General features: G+C 37.9%; 1 protein-coding gene across 1 annotated transcript; it reads right to left on the bottom strand.

Moving 5' to 3' along the window:
• Positions 1–4,319: 4,319 nt before the first annotated feature.
• Positions 4,320–14,208, bottom strand: tlx2 (T cell leukemia homeobox 2; the record flags this gene model as incomplete). The annotated part of the gene is made up of 4 exons (XM_079250620.1): positions 4,320–4,536; positions 6,958–7,195; positions 7,715–7,927; positions 13,692–14,208. The coding sequence occupies 4 exons, from the start codon at positions 14,206–14,208 to the stop codon at positions 4,320–4,322; spliced, it is 1,185 nt and encodes a 394-aa protein (XP_079106746.1).
• Between the last annotated feature and the right edge of the window lie 3,216 nt (positions 14,209–17,424).

Genomic DNA, 17,424 nt, shown 5'->3' with positions numbered 1-17,424 from the left:
TAACAGCTTAAAAATACAATAAGATATAAAATGAGGAAAATTTGATCTCTTGTTTTTATTTACATACATTTAGCACACTGATGAAAAGAGATTAGATTATTTACTTCCATCATTATATTTTGTTCTATATGTAGATATGCAATTGGACCTTTGTCCTCAAATGCACTACAATAATCCAGTATGACCAGTGCACCATGCACCAGTATGACTGTTCAGTTAAACTGTACAGTTAAGTGAGGAGGTGTAGTCACAACGTGTCAAATCAGTTGGTTCTTAAATCTATTGTTCTTTTGTTTTTTTTGTTTGTTTGTTTGTTGTTTTTATTGTTGTGGCTGTTCTTTGTTTGTTTTAAAAAGTCTTAATTCCTCACAATACTTAGCTGGCAATACATAGACACTTATGGATTTCAATCCCAGCGTATTAGATATGGTTGTGTAAAAACCCTGAGCACGTAATGCCCAGTACTAATGGAAATATTTCTTTTTACTCCAGACACTGGAAATGTTTAGTCAGTTGAGTGTTAATGTCTTAGTCAGGTACTTATTGGTAAATGTTCTTTATAATTTCAACCATCTAAAGTTTATATAATTTTTTCATTTGTCAAAGACATACCTTTTTATTTAAACTATCTAATTTGATATTATTATTTTTTCACAAGATAGTTTAAGATAAACCAGTTTATTAAAGTATGTTCTTTTTAACTTGTAAAAACAGTTATTTGTAAGTATGATTTTATATTAATGTAATAACTCATTATTGCCCAGTGCTCTGTGGTACAGTTTCAAATGGGAGCTGGGAATGGGAAAATTAGACAATAAAAAGAAAAGAAGTCCTTTAAATGAAAGCACTCCTAAAGTGACCTCATTAGCAATTTGTTTTAGCTAAAAAAAAAAAAAAAAAAAAAAAAAACCTTGCATAGCAGCTTCTTTTTAAAAATAAAAAGACCTTTCAGAAACTGTCCCATTAGAATATATAGCCTCTGAGGGTGCAAGCATTATACAAGAGGTCATTTTTTCTCATAAGCATTTTAAGAATAAATCTTAAAAGTTGGTTTTATTGGACCATTACTCCTGTCATTCATGTAGTTGTGATTTCTTGACTGTAAAAGGTGACAATTGAAGGTTTAAATGGAATGGATTTGTTTCATAAGAACTCTACTTTCACTCGAATTTATTAACATAAACTAGATATCAGAGACAAATTGTACAGACAGTTACAGAACTATATTTCTGAATATATCCATTTAGATTTAGCTCTAAAGAAACAGAACTGGTATTATTGTTCAGTATGGCCCTTCTTCAAATATTTTCTTATTATTTTTGCAAGTGACTCCAGCTAACGGACCGTAGCGGGTTTGTACTATCAAGAACCATGAAATCTTTTGTCAACAAAGTCTCACATGTCAACGCGTTACTGAGCTAGCAGAGTTTGGCACTGTCACATAGTGTTTGCTTTTCTCTAAAATCAAGCAGCTGTCGTGACCTGGAACTGTTTGTTAGAGCTGCAGAGGGATGTCATTGCATTTGGTAGTAGGGAAAATGTTAAACTCAAATATGTTCAAGTTTGAAAGGAAGTGCTGATGAGCTTTTACAGGACTGAATCGTCATCTGTAATTTAAATATGTACAAAAGAGTGTGTGTAAAGACATCCATTGTTTCAAAGCTGCATTTAGATCATGCATTGCATTTGCATGACTATTTATTGCAAGGGAGTAAACAACTGATAAGAACAGGGTGTTACATAGAGCAGCACAGTAGTGTATGTAGTGACTGGTATTTTTTTTTTTTTTTTTTTATCAGCTCAAAACAAAGTGCTTCATAGGAAGCCTGATCAACCCTGAGTCTTGTGTGGTGACATTTTATTGGACAGGGCTCTCTAGTGATGAAGAGAGGCTGAAAAACAGCAAAACAAAACAGAGCCATGACAAGAGAGGTTAAAAAAAATCTTTAAGCATCTGTTGTAAAACACAATGCACGGTTTTCAAAACAGCAAGAGAAGGAATTTTTATAAAATGGGCCAAGTCACGTCTTCAAGGCCTCTGAGACAGAGAGATGAAAGAAGGAGGGAGTAGAGGAAATGGGGGTAGAAGAGGCGTCACCTGGAGATCTACATGCTACTGACAGGATCCCAACCAGGCGAGACGCCCTAAAAACTGACTAACATTGGCACCATGTCATACAGAAAGCAGACAGCCGTTGGGGGTTGCTGCATTTCTAGACAGCTGTTTTGACCCTAAACGTCACACTGTGCAAAAAGGCCATAAAAAGGCAGATGCCACTGATATTCAAACAAATTTAGCAAAATACAGGGCTCATGATTGGGATTTGTTAGCATAAGTCAGAGCCTAGATTAACATGAGGCCAGCATTATGCTTACAGTCCAATGATAGCAAGCGATTCCCTATGAATAGGAAGAGGTGAGGCGCAGCAAACCCATTTGCTGTGACGTTTTTTGGTGATGGCGACCCATTTACGAGCAGGGAACCTGAATGATGTGTTTATTGTGCTCCTAGATGGGTAGTTTTTGTTATGACTCGGATGATAAGCACTTGCATGACAGACTGGATGTGGCGATAGCAAATGTTTACGACTGTCTGGTGTCTAGGTGGCCACAATTCACACAGACAACAATAAAAGCCAAAAATGGCACAGGAGCTAAGGTCTGAAAAGGAAGGTTTGCTGTTGGAAAAGAAAATGCCTTACTTGTTAAAGCTTGTTTGGGTTTAGAGCTTACATCTTTGTATACATAAACATTTTCTTTCTTGGTTTGTCCATCTTAAAATTTAGCTCTGAGAATGAGCTGAACATATTTATAATAGTTATACATGCAAGACTTCAGGATTTATTTGATGGGTGCTAATCTGGAATAAAGAAGAAATTATGCAAATGCAAGAATGAATTAAGCAAACAAACAAATACAGATTTGATAGTTTGAATCTTGTGGCAACTTAATAGAAAGTCAAAAGAACAGTGGACGGTTAGGGGCTTACCTTGTAGTATTTGTGTATGAACTTTTATTTGGTTTCTTGCTCCAACAACTGCAAACATTTATCCCTGAAAGCATTAATCTTTGAACGCATCATTGCAAATATTCATCTGACTTCTCCCCTCCTTTTAGTTTGTGTTGGCTCAGCTTTTCAAGCCTTTATTTTCACAAAAGGTGTTGCCCCGTGTTTTTGTCAACACCCTGCTTCACATTCACACACGGGAGCTTCAGTCATCAGGTTTTACAGTTAAAAAAAGGGCTCGCACCGTCTTTCTGATACATTTCTATGGCGTCTTTCTTACCTTTGGGTGGTTTGAAACTTTAATATGTAATCATAGCCAAATCCCACGACACTAACCTCTCCACCAGAATCGTAAAGTATTATTGCATTGTTTTCATAATGGCTACGAAATCACAAACAGGTAGGGGCGCAACGATGTGAAATATGTCAAGAAAAAGAGAGGAGATTGTCATCTTTTCAAAAAGTCACAATATCATTTAATATAAAACACTTTAGAATTTAACATAATGAGGAATCCATGATCCGGACCAATCCACTACCACTTGAGTACTGCAGCCGGAGGAGGAGATCCACCTTGGCAGCAGCTGAATTCAATGGTACTTTTAAGTGCACACAGAAAAGGGTTGAAACATGCATTTACTACATTGTACAAATTCAAAAGCAAAGAAAAACAAACAAACCAGCAAAAACAAAACAAAACAGGAAGTCTTTTATTTGCCTTTTCTGGCAGAGTCTCTGCCGCCTCGAGAAGGATCCAGAGGCAAAAGGGGGACAGTCTTGATAGTTGGGCATGTACATAGGTGTCCATTTGTTTCCTGGCACTTAGGGGTAAGTGCCCTCTTCTCTTTTAGACCGACAGCTGAAGGGAAAGCGGAAACTTGGTGTGAGGCAGGATATGACTTAACAGACTTCAGATATTTAAGATAACACTTGTAGAGTTGCTTAATTTTTGACAAACAGCATTTTAAGTGCGGTTCCCATGCTGCGAAGTCCGCTTAGTGTTTTGTAGGTCTTGGCATGTCTCTGTCTACACATACTCCCTCATCATGTTGCTGGTAATGGTCAATGAGTGAGGAAACACAGTGTCCATTCATTTTTTTTCTTCAAAGCGAGAATAATTCTCCTGTCTCTATGAAATCCCAGTTTTTGAACGTTACACCTCTTCAGCTATAAATGGAAGAAATTCCTCTCTTTTGTCCAATCATGCTGATGACATTTTGATAAAGGCATGTCATTCCCGGCTTTGTTCTTCCCTCTGTCCTCTTCCCTCCCTCCCCGTCTCTTCTAGACACACGCTCACACACGCATACGCTCACACCACAGATGCCACGGAGGTGACGGAGGTCACCTTATTGTCTTCTGCCCACGGCTGCAGGTTCTGCAGGGCGTAGAGGGAGGAGTTATGCAGGCAGAGTGGGTCCGGCTGCAGTGGCTGGCTCAACGTCTTCTGGAAAGCTTCCTGCTGAAGCTGCAGCATCAGCCGGTTGGCCTGCTGCCTTTCAGCCTCTCTCTCCTCTGCAGTTTGTCTTCTGTGTGAACAATAACACAAAAGAAGAACAGAAGAGGATTTATCAACGCTATGATGCTTACATTCATGGGGGCATGTACACCACATTTGACTTGTGCCAGAGTTTTATCTGCATTCAGCAGAATCTTTAATAAGGACATGATGAACTATTCCTTTTTAAACATAAAATATAATTAAAAACACAATACTTTGGATTGCTGGATCCTTTACTTGATCATTTTACTTTTTCATACCTTAAATAAATTTTAAATAATCTATAAGAAATAGAAAAGCATACTGTGATTTTTTTCATGCCAGAAATAGACTGAATCATTGCATTAGACACAAGTAAAATACGTTTGGCTAACACTGATTATTTGTAAGCACCTGCAAAAACCACAGTAGAAGTGTCATGAATAAATGGTTGTGAAAAGAAAAAAACCACATGGACGTAATTAAAATAAATACATGTCAAAAAGTGGAGAACTTTTGTTGACTTCCTTATTTCTCATATTTGGGAGAACACTGTTGTTTACAAAACAAATGAAAGAGCATGTAAGAGTCTATGCATGAGGAAATAAACAAAACAAAGACAAAATGAGGAATAAGGAAAATCTTTTCTGTAGCTTTGGAGCATTTTTCAAATAAAGCCAACTCTCCTGCCATCTGGCTGCAGTGGGAACATTTATTCAACACCTGTGTCCCCAACTTTACCTTCAGGCTGTACGACAGCTGATCAAGCTGGGGGACAGGTGATGGTGGAATAACATGGCTAAAAGAAAAAGGTGTGTGTGCGTGTTGAGGGAAGGGGGGGGGCCCAGAACTTCCTGCCTCAAAGTAAAACTTTACATCAGTTTTTCTTTTCTTTTAAGCGCAACAACAGGAACCTGTATCCTGTAGACTCATTTATGGAGGCGCTTCAGTGTTTACGTTCGAGAAGGCATCCGATGAAAAATAAAATTGTGCTTTTATTTGTCCTCAGAGGTGAAGTATGAAATACTGAGTCGTACAGCATCTATATTTCAGACTAGTTGAATTCAATATTCAGATTGATTCTTGTTACTTGTTTTCCTGAGAGGAATAAAAGAATCCTTTTACCAATGTGTGCTAATTTTAGCAAGAATAAAAAAAAAAAAAGCATCACCATCTCAAAACAGCACATTTTCAGAAATTTTGTTTAACAAGCTAATATGCTTCAAAACAGAAATATGCAACAAATTCATTCAAACCAACTGCAAAATCAAAATGGCAGACAGGGATCACAAGCAGAAACACGCCTCTAAAACACTCTTTCATGCACATCAACCTCCATCCATTAGCCACACATTATTGTTAACAACATTATCATAATCCGATTCTCCGGCTGTTGATTTGATCATCCTCTTGTTACTAGCGTAGTCGTCACGCAAAGACATCCCTCATGCACATCCTATCAGGTGCACACTACAGGGGCAGCGGCATAAATCTCAGCAAAAGTAGGAAATCAGAAAAGCGAGTTAAACCAATTCCCCTGTTACTCATGACATGCCGTTCAGTCAGGAGAGAGTTTTATTATAAGCAGATTCATTTTATTACAACTTGAGGTGGAAATGAAATTGTTGGAGCTTTTTCTGTCCATTTTTTTTTACCAAAGATCATCGATACAGAATTGTATATCTCAGACATAGAAGCTGATAAGCTAGTCGATCAGCTAAAACAGGACTTGGACTGTTTTTTAAAAAAAATCATTGTAAAAAGCATTAAGGTAATTTAAAGATTAAAAAACCCTTAAGGTAATTGTTTAAGGTAATTTAGCTGTTTGTAATATGCTTTTGAAATATGTGTTCTGCTCCTTTAACAATGGGAAGGGCATCATAATTTGATTTCCTACTCATTTACTTCCAAATGGCTATAAACAACATTTAGAATGAAGTGAAAGAGCATGCGTGTGTGTGTGTGTGTGTGTGTGTGTGTGTGTGTGTGTGTGCTGTATATGGACTTGGCAGTCAATTCCTCCTGTGAGTGTTTCAGTATTGCTTTGGACAGCAGATTTCTAAAAGGCCTTTCAGGAGGATCATGAGTAATTGTGCTTGGTCAAGTGAATTGGCCTGGACTGGCAGCTAAGCTAAGCAAAATAGGTGTTGTGTTGTATAACTCCTGTAGACAGTTTTTACCTGTATTTAAAGTAGGACAGCCGTAAGCATTTTGGATACAAGTGTAAAGCAGCTCAAAGTTATACGATAAGAAAACAGCGTCGTGTGAGTGAATATCCTGATCTTGCCAAACAGTTTCCAGAAAATCCCTCAAAGGCCTGTTAGTTTTTGGTTTTTTTTTAGTAAATTGTATTGGAGAGAAAAAAATAAACAAATAAAAATAAAAAGTAATGACGTGCAAGAGTTGATCCCCACATGGTAGAAAGAATGATTTGCACTCAAAGTGAATGAGCATGGTGCTGCAGCCTTACCGCCATTTTGTCCGCCTGTTCTGAAACCAGGTCTTAACTTGTGCATCCGTCATCTTCAGGGCCTTTGCCAAAGTGGCGCGCTCAGCAGATGCCAGGTACTTCTGCCGGTGAAAACGTTTTTCCAGCTCGCAGATCTGCACCCGGCTGAAGGAGGTGCGGGGCTTTTTTCTTTTAGGTGGTGTTCGGTTCTGGTATGGGTGTCCAATACGACGGGTCACAGAGAAAGGTGAGAGAGCAGCTGAAAAACAGGGAAAAAAATATTTCTTTCACAATTTTTAAATTGAATATTTATCAAAATTAGGACTGAAATTAATTTGTATTGTTTGAACTCATAATATGTGTTGCTGAAGTGTCAATTCATTTCAATCGAGCAACATCCAGTCCTCGCTTGCCTCATTTTTGCTGCACTGTGTCTTAACGCTGGAAAAGCCAGCTGGCACCGCAAGCTGCCAACTGAAGCAGTCATTACATCCGTTACAGCATGTTAAAACCAAACAGAGCACTGACTTTTACTTGGACAACAAGGTGAGTTTGATTGACACATGAACATTTTCTAAGACACTTTGTCACATTTTGCTTGGAGCCGTTGATACAAAAGTCATTTAAGGTTTGGAAATGATCATTTAAAAAACAAAACAGCAACTTTAAAGTTGTGTTTAACATCAGTTTTTATATTTCAGATTGAACACAAGAGAGATGCTCATAAAATTCAGTCATCACACAAATAACTGAAACTGTTAGTAGGGGGGTGACTCACCTGGGCAAGCCCCCTTTGGAAAAGGATAGTCTGCTAGAAGGCCATTGCCGTCTCGCAGGTGAGCAAGCTCAGGGTAATAGCATTTGGCTAATGTCTCCACAGTGCTCCAGACAGGGACCCTGCTGATGTCTCCCTTGGGGAGAGGACAGAGAGACCCGGTTGCCTCTGGCCCCCCTGTGGCCTCCCCGGCTCGCCTCTCCTCTGCCTGCTCCCCTAAAGGAAAGGGAGACACAGTAAGGTCCCACATCTGGAGCAGGGCATTGGCTGCCGCCGGGCGGGCACCAATGCATAGCAGCTAATCACATGAAGAAGGCCTAAATGCTGAACAGATTCTACTTTAATGTCATTTACTGCTAGCTCCTAAGTTTGTGTTTGGGGATGTTTTGCCACAAAATGAGATATCTGCCATTCAGAGAAAATTAGTGGCAACTAACAGAGTTACATAGATAAATCAAGCACAAACTGGCCGGTCAATCAGAGTCAAGCAATCACAATCATACACCAGAATACTGCAGGGAATGAACAGAGTACAATGAAATATTTTCTAGAGGAAAACATTTTAAATAGATTAAGTTGATGCACACAGAGCTTCCACACAGACATTAATACCACTGTTATTATAACTTATCTTAACATATTAAATGTCTACATGTTATTTATATAGACATATTTATTGTTACAGTTGTTTTTTTTTTTTTTTTTTGCATTTAAATACATCTTAATAAATTACAAATGAGGGTGGGAACAGGGCTTTTTTCTTTTTAAATGTTTTCATTATTTTTCTTTCCGCATCTTTTCTGAAATCTAACATACACACAGTCACTGTGTGAGTGTCCATTGTGTTTTTAATCTTTCTGTGCCTCGGCACCTCGTAGTTCACTTTCACTTGCTGGGTATTAATAACAACTTATCCTGTGCATCATAAAATATCTATGAATTCTGTCTATTTTGTCAGCCATGGGTAAACAGAAGATCAATAAATGTAATGAGATCGTTGGCCATAGATCCACTCCCCAGCCACATTCTCATTTTGACGCTGAATGGAAATCAACAGCCAAAAAAAAAAAAAAAAAAAAAAGTCCCTCTGTATCTTTGTGTCAGTCTTCCTCAGCAAGATGTTTGCCTCCTGTCTTACAGGGTGTTTATTTGTTTTTGTTTTGTCAGAAAAGCTCACCAGGAGCCGAAATGAATATGAAAACATCTGCATAGGTGTCCCCTTGGGGGGACGTGCTGCTGCTGCTCTTCTGAGTTTCAGCAACCTGAAAATTCATTTGCTACTCCTGAGACGATAATTTAGATGGAAAATGGAACATGACGCTATTATGCACGCGGCAGTCATTTCCAGGGAGTTTGCCAGTGTCCCCTGATGGTCCTGAACACGAGTGGCAAATTGAGGCACACACAAGCAGATGATTTGCAAAGTAAAGATAAGCAGCTAGATGAGCAGCTGTTTCAGTAGGTCACATAAAGTTTAAATTATTGTGTAAATTAGTGACAGATTTAGTGTTGAACATGCAGACCTGCGGAATTTATTGGTTTTGTATGGATTTTTAGTCATTATGACCTGTTTTTTTTCCCCTCTTTCTTATAATTTATATTCTATAATATTCGTCTTACATTATAATACAATTTAACATAATGTGTTACTTGGATGCTCAGTAACAATATGGTAATTAGAGCCCTCTAACTTTCCTTTCAGGGATGAGACGGAGACCTGTGGTATTTAACTGTGACTTTATAATGACAAATATCCTGTGTTATTTCTAGAATATTGCTATAGGTGCACTGTAAAAAATCTCTATGGCCTTTCTCACTGACTTACAATAAATTTATTGCTCTGCCGGACTCACTGATTCTTACCATGATTATTCTATGAGGCCTCCACAAGGACTAAAAGATCATTTTTGTTTGGTTGTATCATTGCCTAAATCAATGCCGAGCCCTATGGGTCACAGAAGGAGAGCAAGCAGGCCTGTTGTTGCTCCGAGCAGCAGGTCTGGCTAAATAATACTGCATTAGAAAGCTATTTCAGGCCATCTGTGGGCTAACTAATGGACCAGGCGCATACAAGCACGTTCAGAGGCAACCCAACAAGCAGCAGGGTTCTTGGGATATGCCAACTGCATTAATGTATTGCCTTACAGAGTTCAAAATGGTGATTTTTAACATATATATATATATATATATATATATATATATATATATATATATATATATATATATATATATATATATATATATATATATATAGGCCTATATGTCGCATGTGTAAAGTTTGTCAAAAGGTTTAAAGCTAAACAGGATAGATAAATAACGATTGTATGATGGTTACATCAAATAAAAAAGTCCTCTTAAAGGAAACTCTTAAGGTTACATCTTTAAATAACTACAACCTGCAAAAGCAGGCCAAAGGCAAAATTTATGCAGGGGTGTAAAATGTATTTTTAAATAAATCAATCTCAATTTTGTTTTTACAAAACATAAAATATGCAACTTCTATACTAATTTTAGATAAAATTTGATTTTTGTAAAATTTTAATTTAATGTAAAAAGCTTCCTGTTCTCCATATTCATTGAGTTTGTTTGTTTGCAGCTCTGCTGACTTTACTCCAGAAAAGGTTTAGGGCTCTGAATTCCACTTGGTTCCCTATAAAACTGACAACAAGAGTAAAACTTCTGTTAAATGTGTATGCACTTCAATCATATGCTATGTCTTCATAATGCTTTTTGGTGAAGCTCAAACTCAATAAAATCAAGACAAAAGTTTGCTCTGAACAACATGGAAAACAGATTTACTGTGAGAAGTTACAAACCGACTGATGGACTTGACGCTTTTTGCATATAATCTTTTCTTTTTAAATAAAATAACCTTCACGTGATAAACTAAATTAAACAAAACTAAAATGAGAGGGGAGAAAAACAACCGAGCGACGCTATTCTATTTCTCAACAAAATGGAAAAGGAAACGAGGGAAAAGACTAAATCTGCTGCCTAGGTACAATTTAGCATAAACATTTTAAAAAAGATAAAATGCCACCGTGGAGAATATGTTTCCCATAATAAAACCACTTATACTTAATAACACTTGTCGGTGACAGCGCCCACCTTCCCCGCTGCGGATATTATCTTTGCAGAATCTAATAAATATATCCGTGAAGGATTCTAAAGGGGGAATATTGAAATATAACACAAACATACATTGCAATTTATTACACTGTACGGGACAAAGAGGCATTACTCTGTTTTATATCAGTTCCAGAAACACAAGGTTGGGGTGGGGGGGCACTGCAGACATTTTCTTTCCTATCTTGCTGCATGTAACACCTGCACAGAGACTTACTGGAGAGAGAAAGAGTTTAATTATGTTTTTTATTGGCGCTGTGTTGACTAAAGAGGTGCTCGTGCTGTATTATGAGTGTGTTTATGATCAAAATGCTTCAATGAGCCACATTACCCTCTGTCATTATTATTACTGTATAATAATCATAATCAACACGATCGTTATTAGCGGAAATGTTGATGGTGGCGCAGTACTAATAGTTTTCATTTATAAACTAGATTAGTTTGGCTTTAAAAACAATCACTTCTGACTTTCTATCGACCTGGTTATTAACTCTTCTATAATGGTTATTTTAAAATTTGCTATTGTTTTTTTTTTGTTTTTGTTTTTTTGTTTTTGTTTTGTTTTTATAGTTTATTAAAAAAACGCTGAAAATATATCAGAATTTTTTGATTCATCAAACATGAACGAAGCAAATGAAGTAAAAATAACCAAATTTTGAGAGAAAGCAAAAAAAAACCCAAAAAAAAAACCAAAAAAAAACAAAGAAACAAAACATGTATATATATATATATATATATATATATATATATATATATATATATATATATATATATATATATATATATATATATAAATATATATATACATATATATATATATATATATATATATATATATATAGTTAATTAGCTGAGTTTAATGTGACAAGGAGGTCTAATCAGCTATTTTATTGACGGAAAAAGTCGCCTATATTCGTTTTGGATTATTTTAATGCTCACTAGAGGTGTTTAAACGACTTTTGCAGGTGGATGATAGAAGCCAACAACATCTAGCATCTTATATTTTTAGCTGCTTTTATTCTGCGTTGGCCCACCGTGATGTATGGTCGTGAAGCCCTGCCACGCAACGTGAAAAACGAGAGTCCACTGGGCAATTTAGCAGGTTTCTTTTTACATCCCTGCCAAGCTGAATGCCACGAATGGCAGAGGCAGGAAGCCTTTGGCAAGATGTTTAGCTGTTTAAAGCTGCACTGGACCGTTTTCTCCTCCTCCAGTTTCATCTTGGAAAGCAAGGAGAAAAACTAAGAAACGGGAGAAACATTCAGAACAGCGATCTGTCTTGGGGATAAACGAGAGTTTACGGCCCTTTAAAGGAAACATTAAAACTGGTGTGTATGAGCATGTGTGTGTGTGTGTGTGTGTGTGTGTGTGTGTGTGTGTGTGTGTTCGTAAAAGACAGTATCGTCCTCCTGTAGCTGCAGCTGAAGTTTGGCTGATCGATACAGAGGAAAGACATAAGCTGTGAAATAATTACAGCGACAAAAAGCTGAGAGAAATTAAACGAGAGGCCCTCGGTGGCTATGAGTAAAATTGATAAGCCTATTTACACTGGATCTTTTTGCACATGACATATCGTCCCCCGGTTTTTAATAATTAATCTGGTAGAAACTGAGATATGAATATTTAATGCGGAGAGAGGAGGACAGAGCGTGCGCAGTTCCTTTATATCCTCATTTTAATCTTTACAACAACGAGCTCAGGAGAAAAATGCAAACCTGGAACCACCGAAAAGGGATAATAAAGTATAAAAAAATGAATAAATAAATTTGAAAAAGGACAAATTAATGCAAAGGTGACTAAAAGTGTGAAACTTTAAAATGTATCCTGTGTAAGAAAAATAAATAGATAAGATTAAAATTATGTGTTAAGTCATGGGTGTGTGTGTATATATATATATATATATATATATATATATATATATATATATATATATATATATATATATATATATATATATGTATATATATATATATATGGAAATATTGAAGGCCAAAAAGTCGCTTTAGTGGCTTTTGCTTTTAAAGGGGAAGTTGTGTTGCATCTTGACTTTTAAACAAACGAATATTAAGGAATAACATGTTGCTTATTGTGTTAGTAAATTTAAGTTATTGGCGTAATATAAGCAAAATTGTTCAAAACAAGCAACATTTGTTGATGTTATATTTTTATCTCAACCCCTTCCCACACACACACACACACACACACACATATATACAAAGAAACCTCAGCACCCGAATGAGTGACTTGTTTTTTGTTTTGTTTTTTTTGCCAATCATATAAAAAGCTATTTAAGTTTGTTATTACTAAACTTCCGGATATAATAATAAAAATAATAATAATAATAATAATAATAATAATAATAATAATAATAATAATAATAATAATAATGTATGTTTTAAAGCAGTATTGACTGTCAGTTGTAATGACTTTTATGAATCGTCTTCCTTCTTTCTCAATTGGTTCACAAGGAGAAAAAAATCATTCATCCGAATGAAAAAACGGGGAACGTTGTTATCCGTCATCTGCAGTAAATGGAGAGTGATGGTCCAATACTGATTCATCAGCATGTCCGCGTCAATTTCTCCACTCGTTCATCAGACTATCCTTCCAGCATAATAAAAGCGACCCTGTGTGCGTTATATGATTTGTTATAGATTAAAACCCAAAGATGAAACCATCAAGTCCACTTATCTGTTATAGGCCCATTCAGATAAAAGCAAAAGAATAAAAAAAAACATTTTCAGAAGGAGGCAATGTGATGTAAAATTAGAGTTAGTGCATATAGAGGGTGTAACTTTCTGGCCTAAGGAAACATAGAAAGAACAGGTGTTGCAAGAGCATTACATTTATTTACCTGTTAGTCTATCCTTCGCAAACCTCCTACTGCTCTCCATCCACGGAAAGGTGAAGTTTGCTGCGTTTCCCATCCCCATTCCGGGTACTGAGGGAATCCCGGGTCCGATACCCGGCGGGTGTGTGGAGGAGGGCGGGTGAGGAGCAGCAGCCGCGGGCGGTGGTGGTGGAGGCGGCATGGGTCTGTGCGCCGGCACCCTGATCACGCCGCCTGAGCCTCCAGAGTTCACATTGACGTTCATGTTCATGTTCATACTGACGTTCATGTTCATGTTGACGTTGTAGGAGCCGGCCAAGCCCGCCGCTGCCGCCATGGAGCAGGCCGGGTTGTAGACGCTGTTGTAGCCGTTGCTGTAGACATTGGAGGCCAACGCGTAATCCGGGTCCCCAGTCCGGTTGGGCAGCATGCAACCACTGGACTGGTCCGAACTGTTCAGGATCTGGTCAATCCCGAAACTGATGGGTTCATGCTGCTGCTGGTGCGTCTGGTTCACCTCCTCGATCCCCGTATGCTCCATTTTTTCCCCCCGATGATGTGGTTGTTAGTATATCTTATAAGTGCAGAGATGTACTTGTGTCCTACAGTGATTCACGCCTTTGGGAAATGAAATGTTTTCGCATGCGCTGCTGTGCTGAGATCGTTTTGTTGATTTCAAACATCGACAAAAGTCTACTCCCAGGAAACCAGTAACGTGTCCAGCGCCATCCAAAACCGTGCCATATTTTTTGTCCAGCAGTGGGATGTTTCCTAAATTAAATGCCTATCCGTCGGGCTAAGAAAAAGCGTAGTCTATCCATCGTTCTATCCAAGTGAATAAAACACAAAGCAGCATATGTATATGTATATAAAAAGAAAAGAAAAACAGCCCTCGTTGCCCAGTGGCTGCCCTGCGAAACCTGCTTATTGTAGCCTAATAAAAAAAAGTATATATGTATAAAGAAAATCCGGGATTTTGAAAGAAGGGCTCTCTGGAGAGACTTGATTGGCTTTGTTCGCCTACTCTGGCTGAGACAATCCATACGCAGGAGACATGGCAAGGCAGCCAAGCTCGTCGTGTCAAAGCGAAGCAGGAGAGCAAAACGGAGAAAAGCCGTAGAAGAAGAAGCGGGAGCGAAGCGTGGATATTAATTTGAGGTGAGCGTGAAAGAGGGATCTGTTGTGCTGAATGGTGAAACGCGTTTCAGCAGGTGAGACAGCCCTCTGCGTAAAAGCTGCCATTCGGTCCTCCAGCCAAACACCTCCCTCCAATCCCTCACTCTTTTCCCTCCCTCCCTCCATCCACACTAGGACTCCAGTTCGGCTTCAATGTCTTAAAGAGGCCGCAGCTCTGAATAGTCTGTTTTTTATGTTTTTATGAAGCCAAGAAGGACTTTAAGCAACAACCATAGGCCTGTCTTCAAGTTAATACTTGTAAAAATTGAAGCAATCTCTGAGTTTTGTTTTCTTTTCAGTTTAACAAGCAGCTATCTTTTAATGCATTTTAAGATGAATGTTTGGGAAATTATTTAAATGGTTTTCTTAAGGCTATAAAGTATGACGTGCGTTTTTAAAGGGAATTAAAACTGTTTTACAAGAGCAGTTTTGCATTATGTTTAGCTAATCTGATCTTAATAAACAATAGGATTTTATAATTATCTTTTCATTTTTTTAATGTTGCATTAAAGGCAGACTAAACCCACTGTAGCTGCAGGATTTAAGAGGACCTGGGATCTTGGACAGTATTTTATTCAGAACATCTTTATATATTAGAAATAGACCAAAAAGATCTAGATGTATATAACCAGATGAAAAATAAATATTTGGCCTGTGTTAAACCTGCCAGTCAAATGGGCTTTTTCAGTTTTACTTAATGAGGTTTTTCCCACCAGTGCTTAACCATTATTCCTCTGTATTCAGGTAAGTGAAAATGGGCCAGGATATAAGAAGAGATGTGAAGATCATGAATGAATCTGGTGACGTTTAAGTGCCACTTGCATCAGGACTCTTTGCAGGATACAAGAAGTGGCGAACAGACTGATGTGCAGAGCGAGCTGAAGCGATGATGTGTTGCACTATGACAGAAAATAAAGCCATAAATCCTCTGATATTGACGGGAAGTGTGTGTAGAATATAGGGCTGCCTAAAAGACACAGATAGTCCCATTTCAGCATGCATTATCACAACGTAATGAAACGTAACACAAGTGGTGCGCCAGATTTAGTTTGTCTAAAAAAATGTAGACTATACTTACCTAGATAGATAGATAGATAGATAGATAGATAGATAGATAGATAGATAGATAGATAGATAGATAGATAGATAGATAGATAATTAAACAAATAAATATCAGCTAGGGCTGCCATACCATGAAGCCAGATGTGAAAAGCAGAGCTCCTGATTTGCACAAATTATTTAACCTTTCTCCGCCTGAGGCGACGACGTGGATCGCCAGGGCCTCAATTCAATAAAAATGAAAAATGGTTCATAATAAAAGCGCGACACGGGGAAAAACGAATTTAATATATCACCGTTTTATTACGCACTTATTTCACTTTCCGTGCAAATAAAGATATCTCTCGACCGCACAAGGTGGCTAGGGGGAAGCATAAAAATCAATTGTTTGAATTCAAAGCCATATCAATAACGATGCGGGGACGAGGACGGCGCGAGCGTAGCTGCTATTAGGCTTGTTGATATTTACGTGTTACGCTTAAATGAATTGGGACCAGAGGATGCAGTGAGCCTCAGATCAGCTTACTGACAAGGTAATTGGCGGTTTATGCAAAACCAAGAGGATCTATGGGCAGAAAGGCAGAAAATAATGTTGAAAAGCCTCTGCGGGGTGATGCATCTGTCTCTCTCTATGATGTCATCTATGACTTTAAACAAAGATTATGCGCACTTCAGTGTCAGAAATCTTTTTGTTGTTGTTGTTGTTGCACACTCACAGAAAGGTTTCTGAGAGTTCAATACAAGGAGGAACTGTTAGCAAACCCTTCTATTAACTAGAAGTATGCTGCAAACATTAAGTGATTTTGCATTTGCAGTGATAAAAACCACCGCAAATTTAAATCATTAAAATGCGTTTCGTAAAATTTCCCATATAGTCGACACCACGTTCACGTGAGACTAATGCACATTATCGTTACGCTACAGCCTATTTGCTTACATGTTGAACTCAGCTGTAAAGCTGCAAACCTCAAAACATCAGCAGCAATATCAGAGATCTCTTTATTGAGCCTGACAACACGATCCTACTCAACAAGACACCAAGTGTCTCTTTTCATTATTCTCAACAGTTCAGGCTGTTCGCCATGATTGGCTCTCGCGTCTGCTGTTGGAATGGAGCACGAGGGAATCAAAGAGGTGGATGAAAGTCATCTAATTGTGAATGTGCAGTTTGGGACTCCTAATGATAGATTGTGTAACTGATGGTCACGTGAACATGTTTATTCCTGCCCTGGTTTTCTGGTTTTCTCTGTTTTTCAATTAAAGGGATGTTTTTGTTTTCTAACAATTAAAATGAATTTAAACTCCCTTTGCATCTTGTTATACATATTTAGATACTTGCCTAAACTACAAAGATAATCAATTTCACGCTATATGGGACGAGATGTTACCATGCAAGCTTGATCTGGACATGGAGCTGGGATAATGGTTTAGTGTTTCCCACATAGGCCAGGACTAGGCCTCTTCAGTTCGGTTCTATAGGTCCTCAGTCCAGCAGGTTTTATTCCCGCTTCAACACACCTGA

This window comes from Telmatherina bonti, assembly GCF_933228915.1.
Source record: "Telmatherina bonti genome assembly, chromosome: 12".
NCBI classification, from domain to species: domain Eukaryota; kingdom Metazoa; phylum Chordata; class Actinopteri; order Atheriniformes; family Telmatherinidae; genus Telmatherina; species Telmatherina bonti.
Note: the sequence above shows the minus strand (reverse complement) of the source record. Positions and strands in the feature narration are given on the sequence as shown.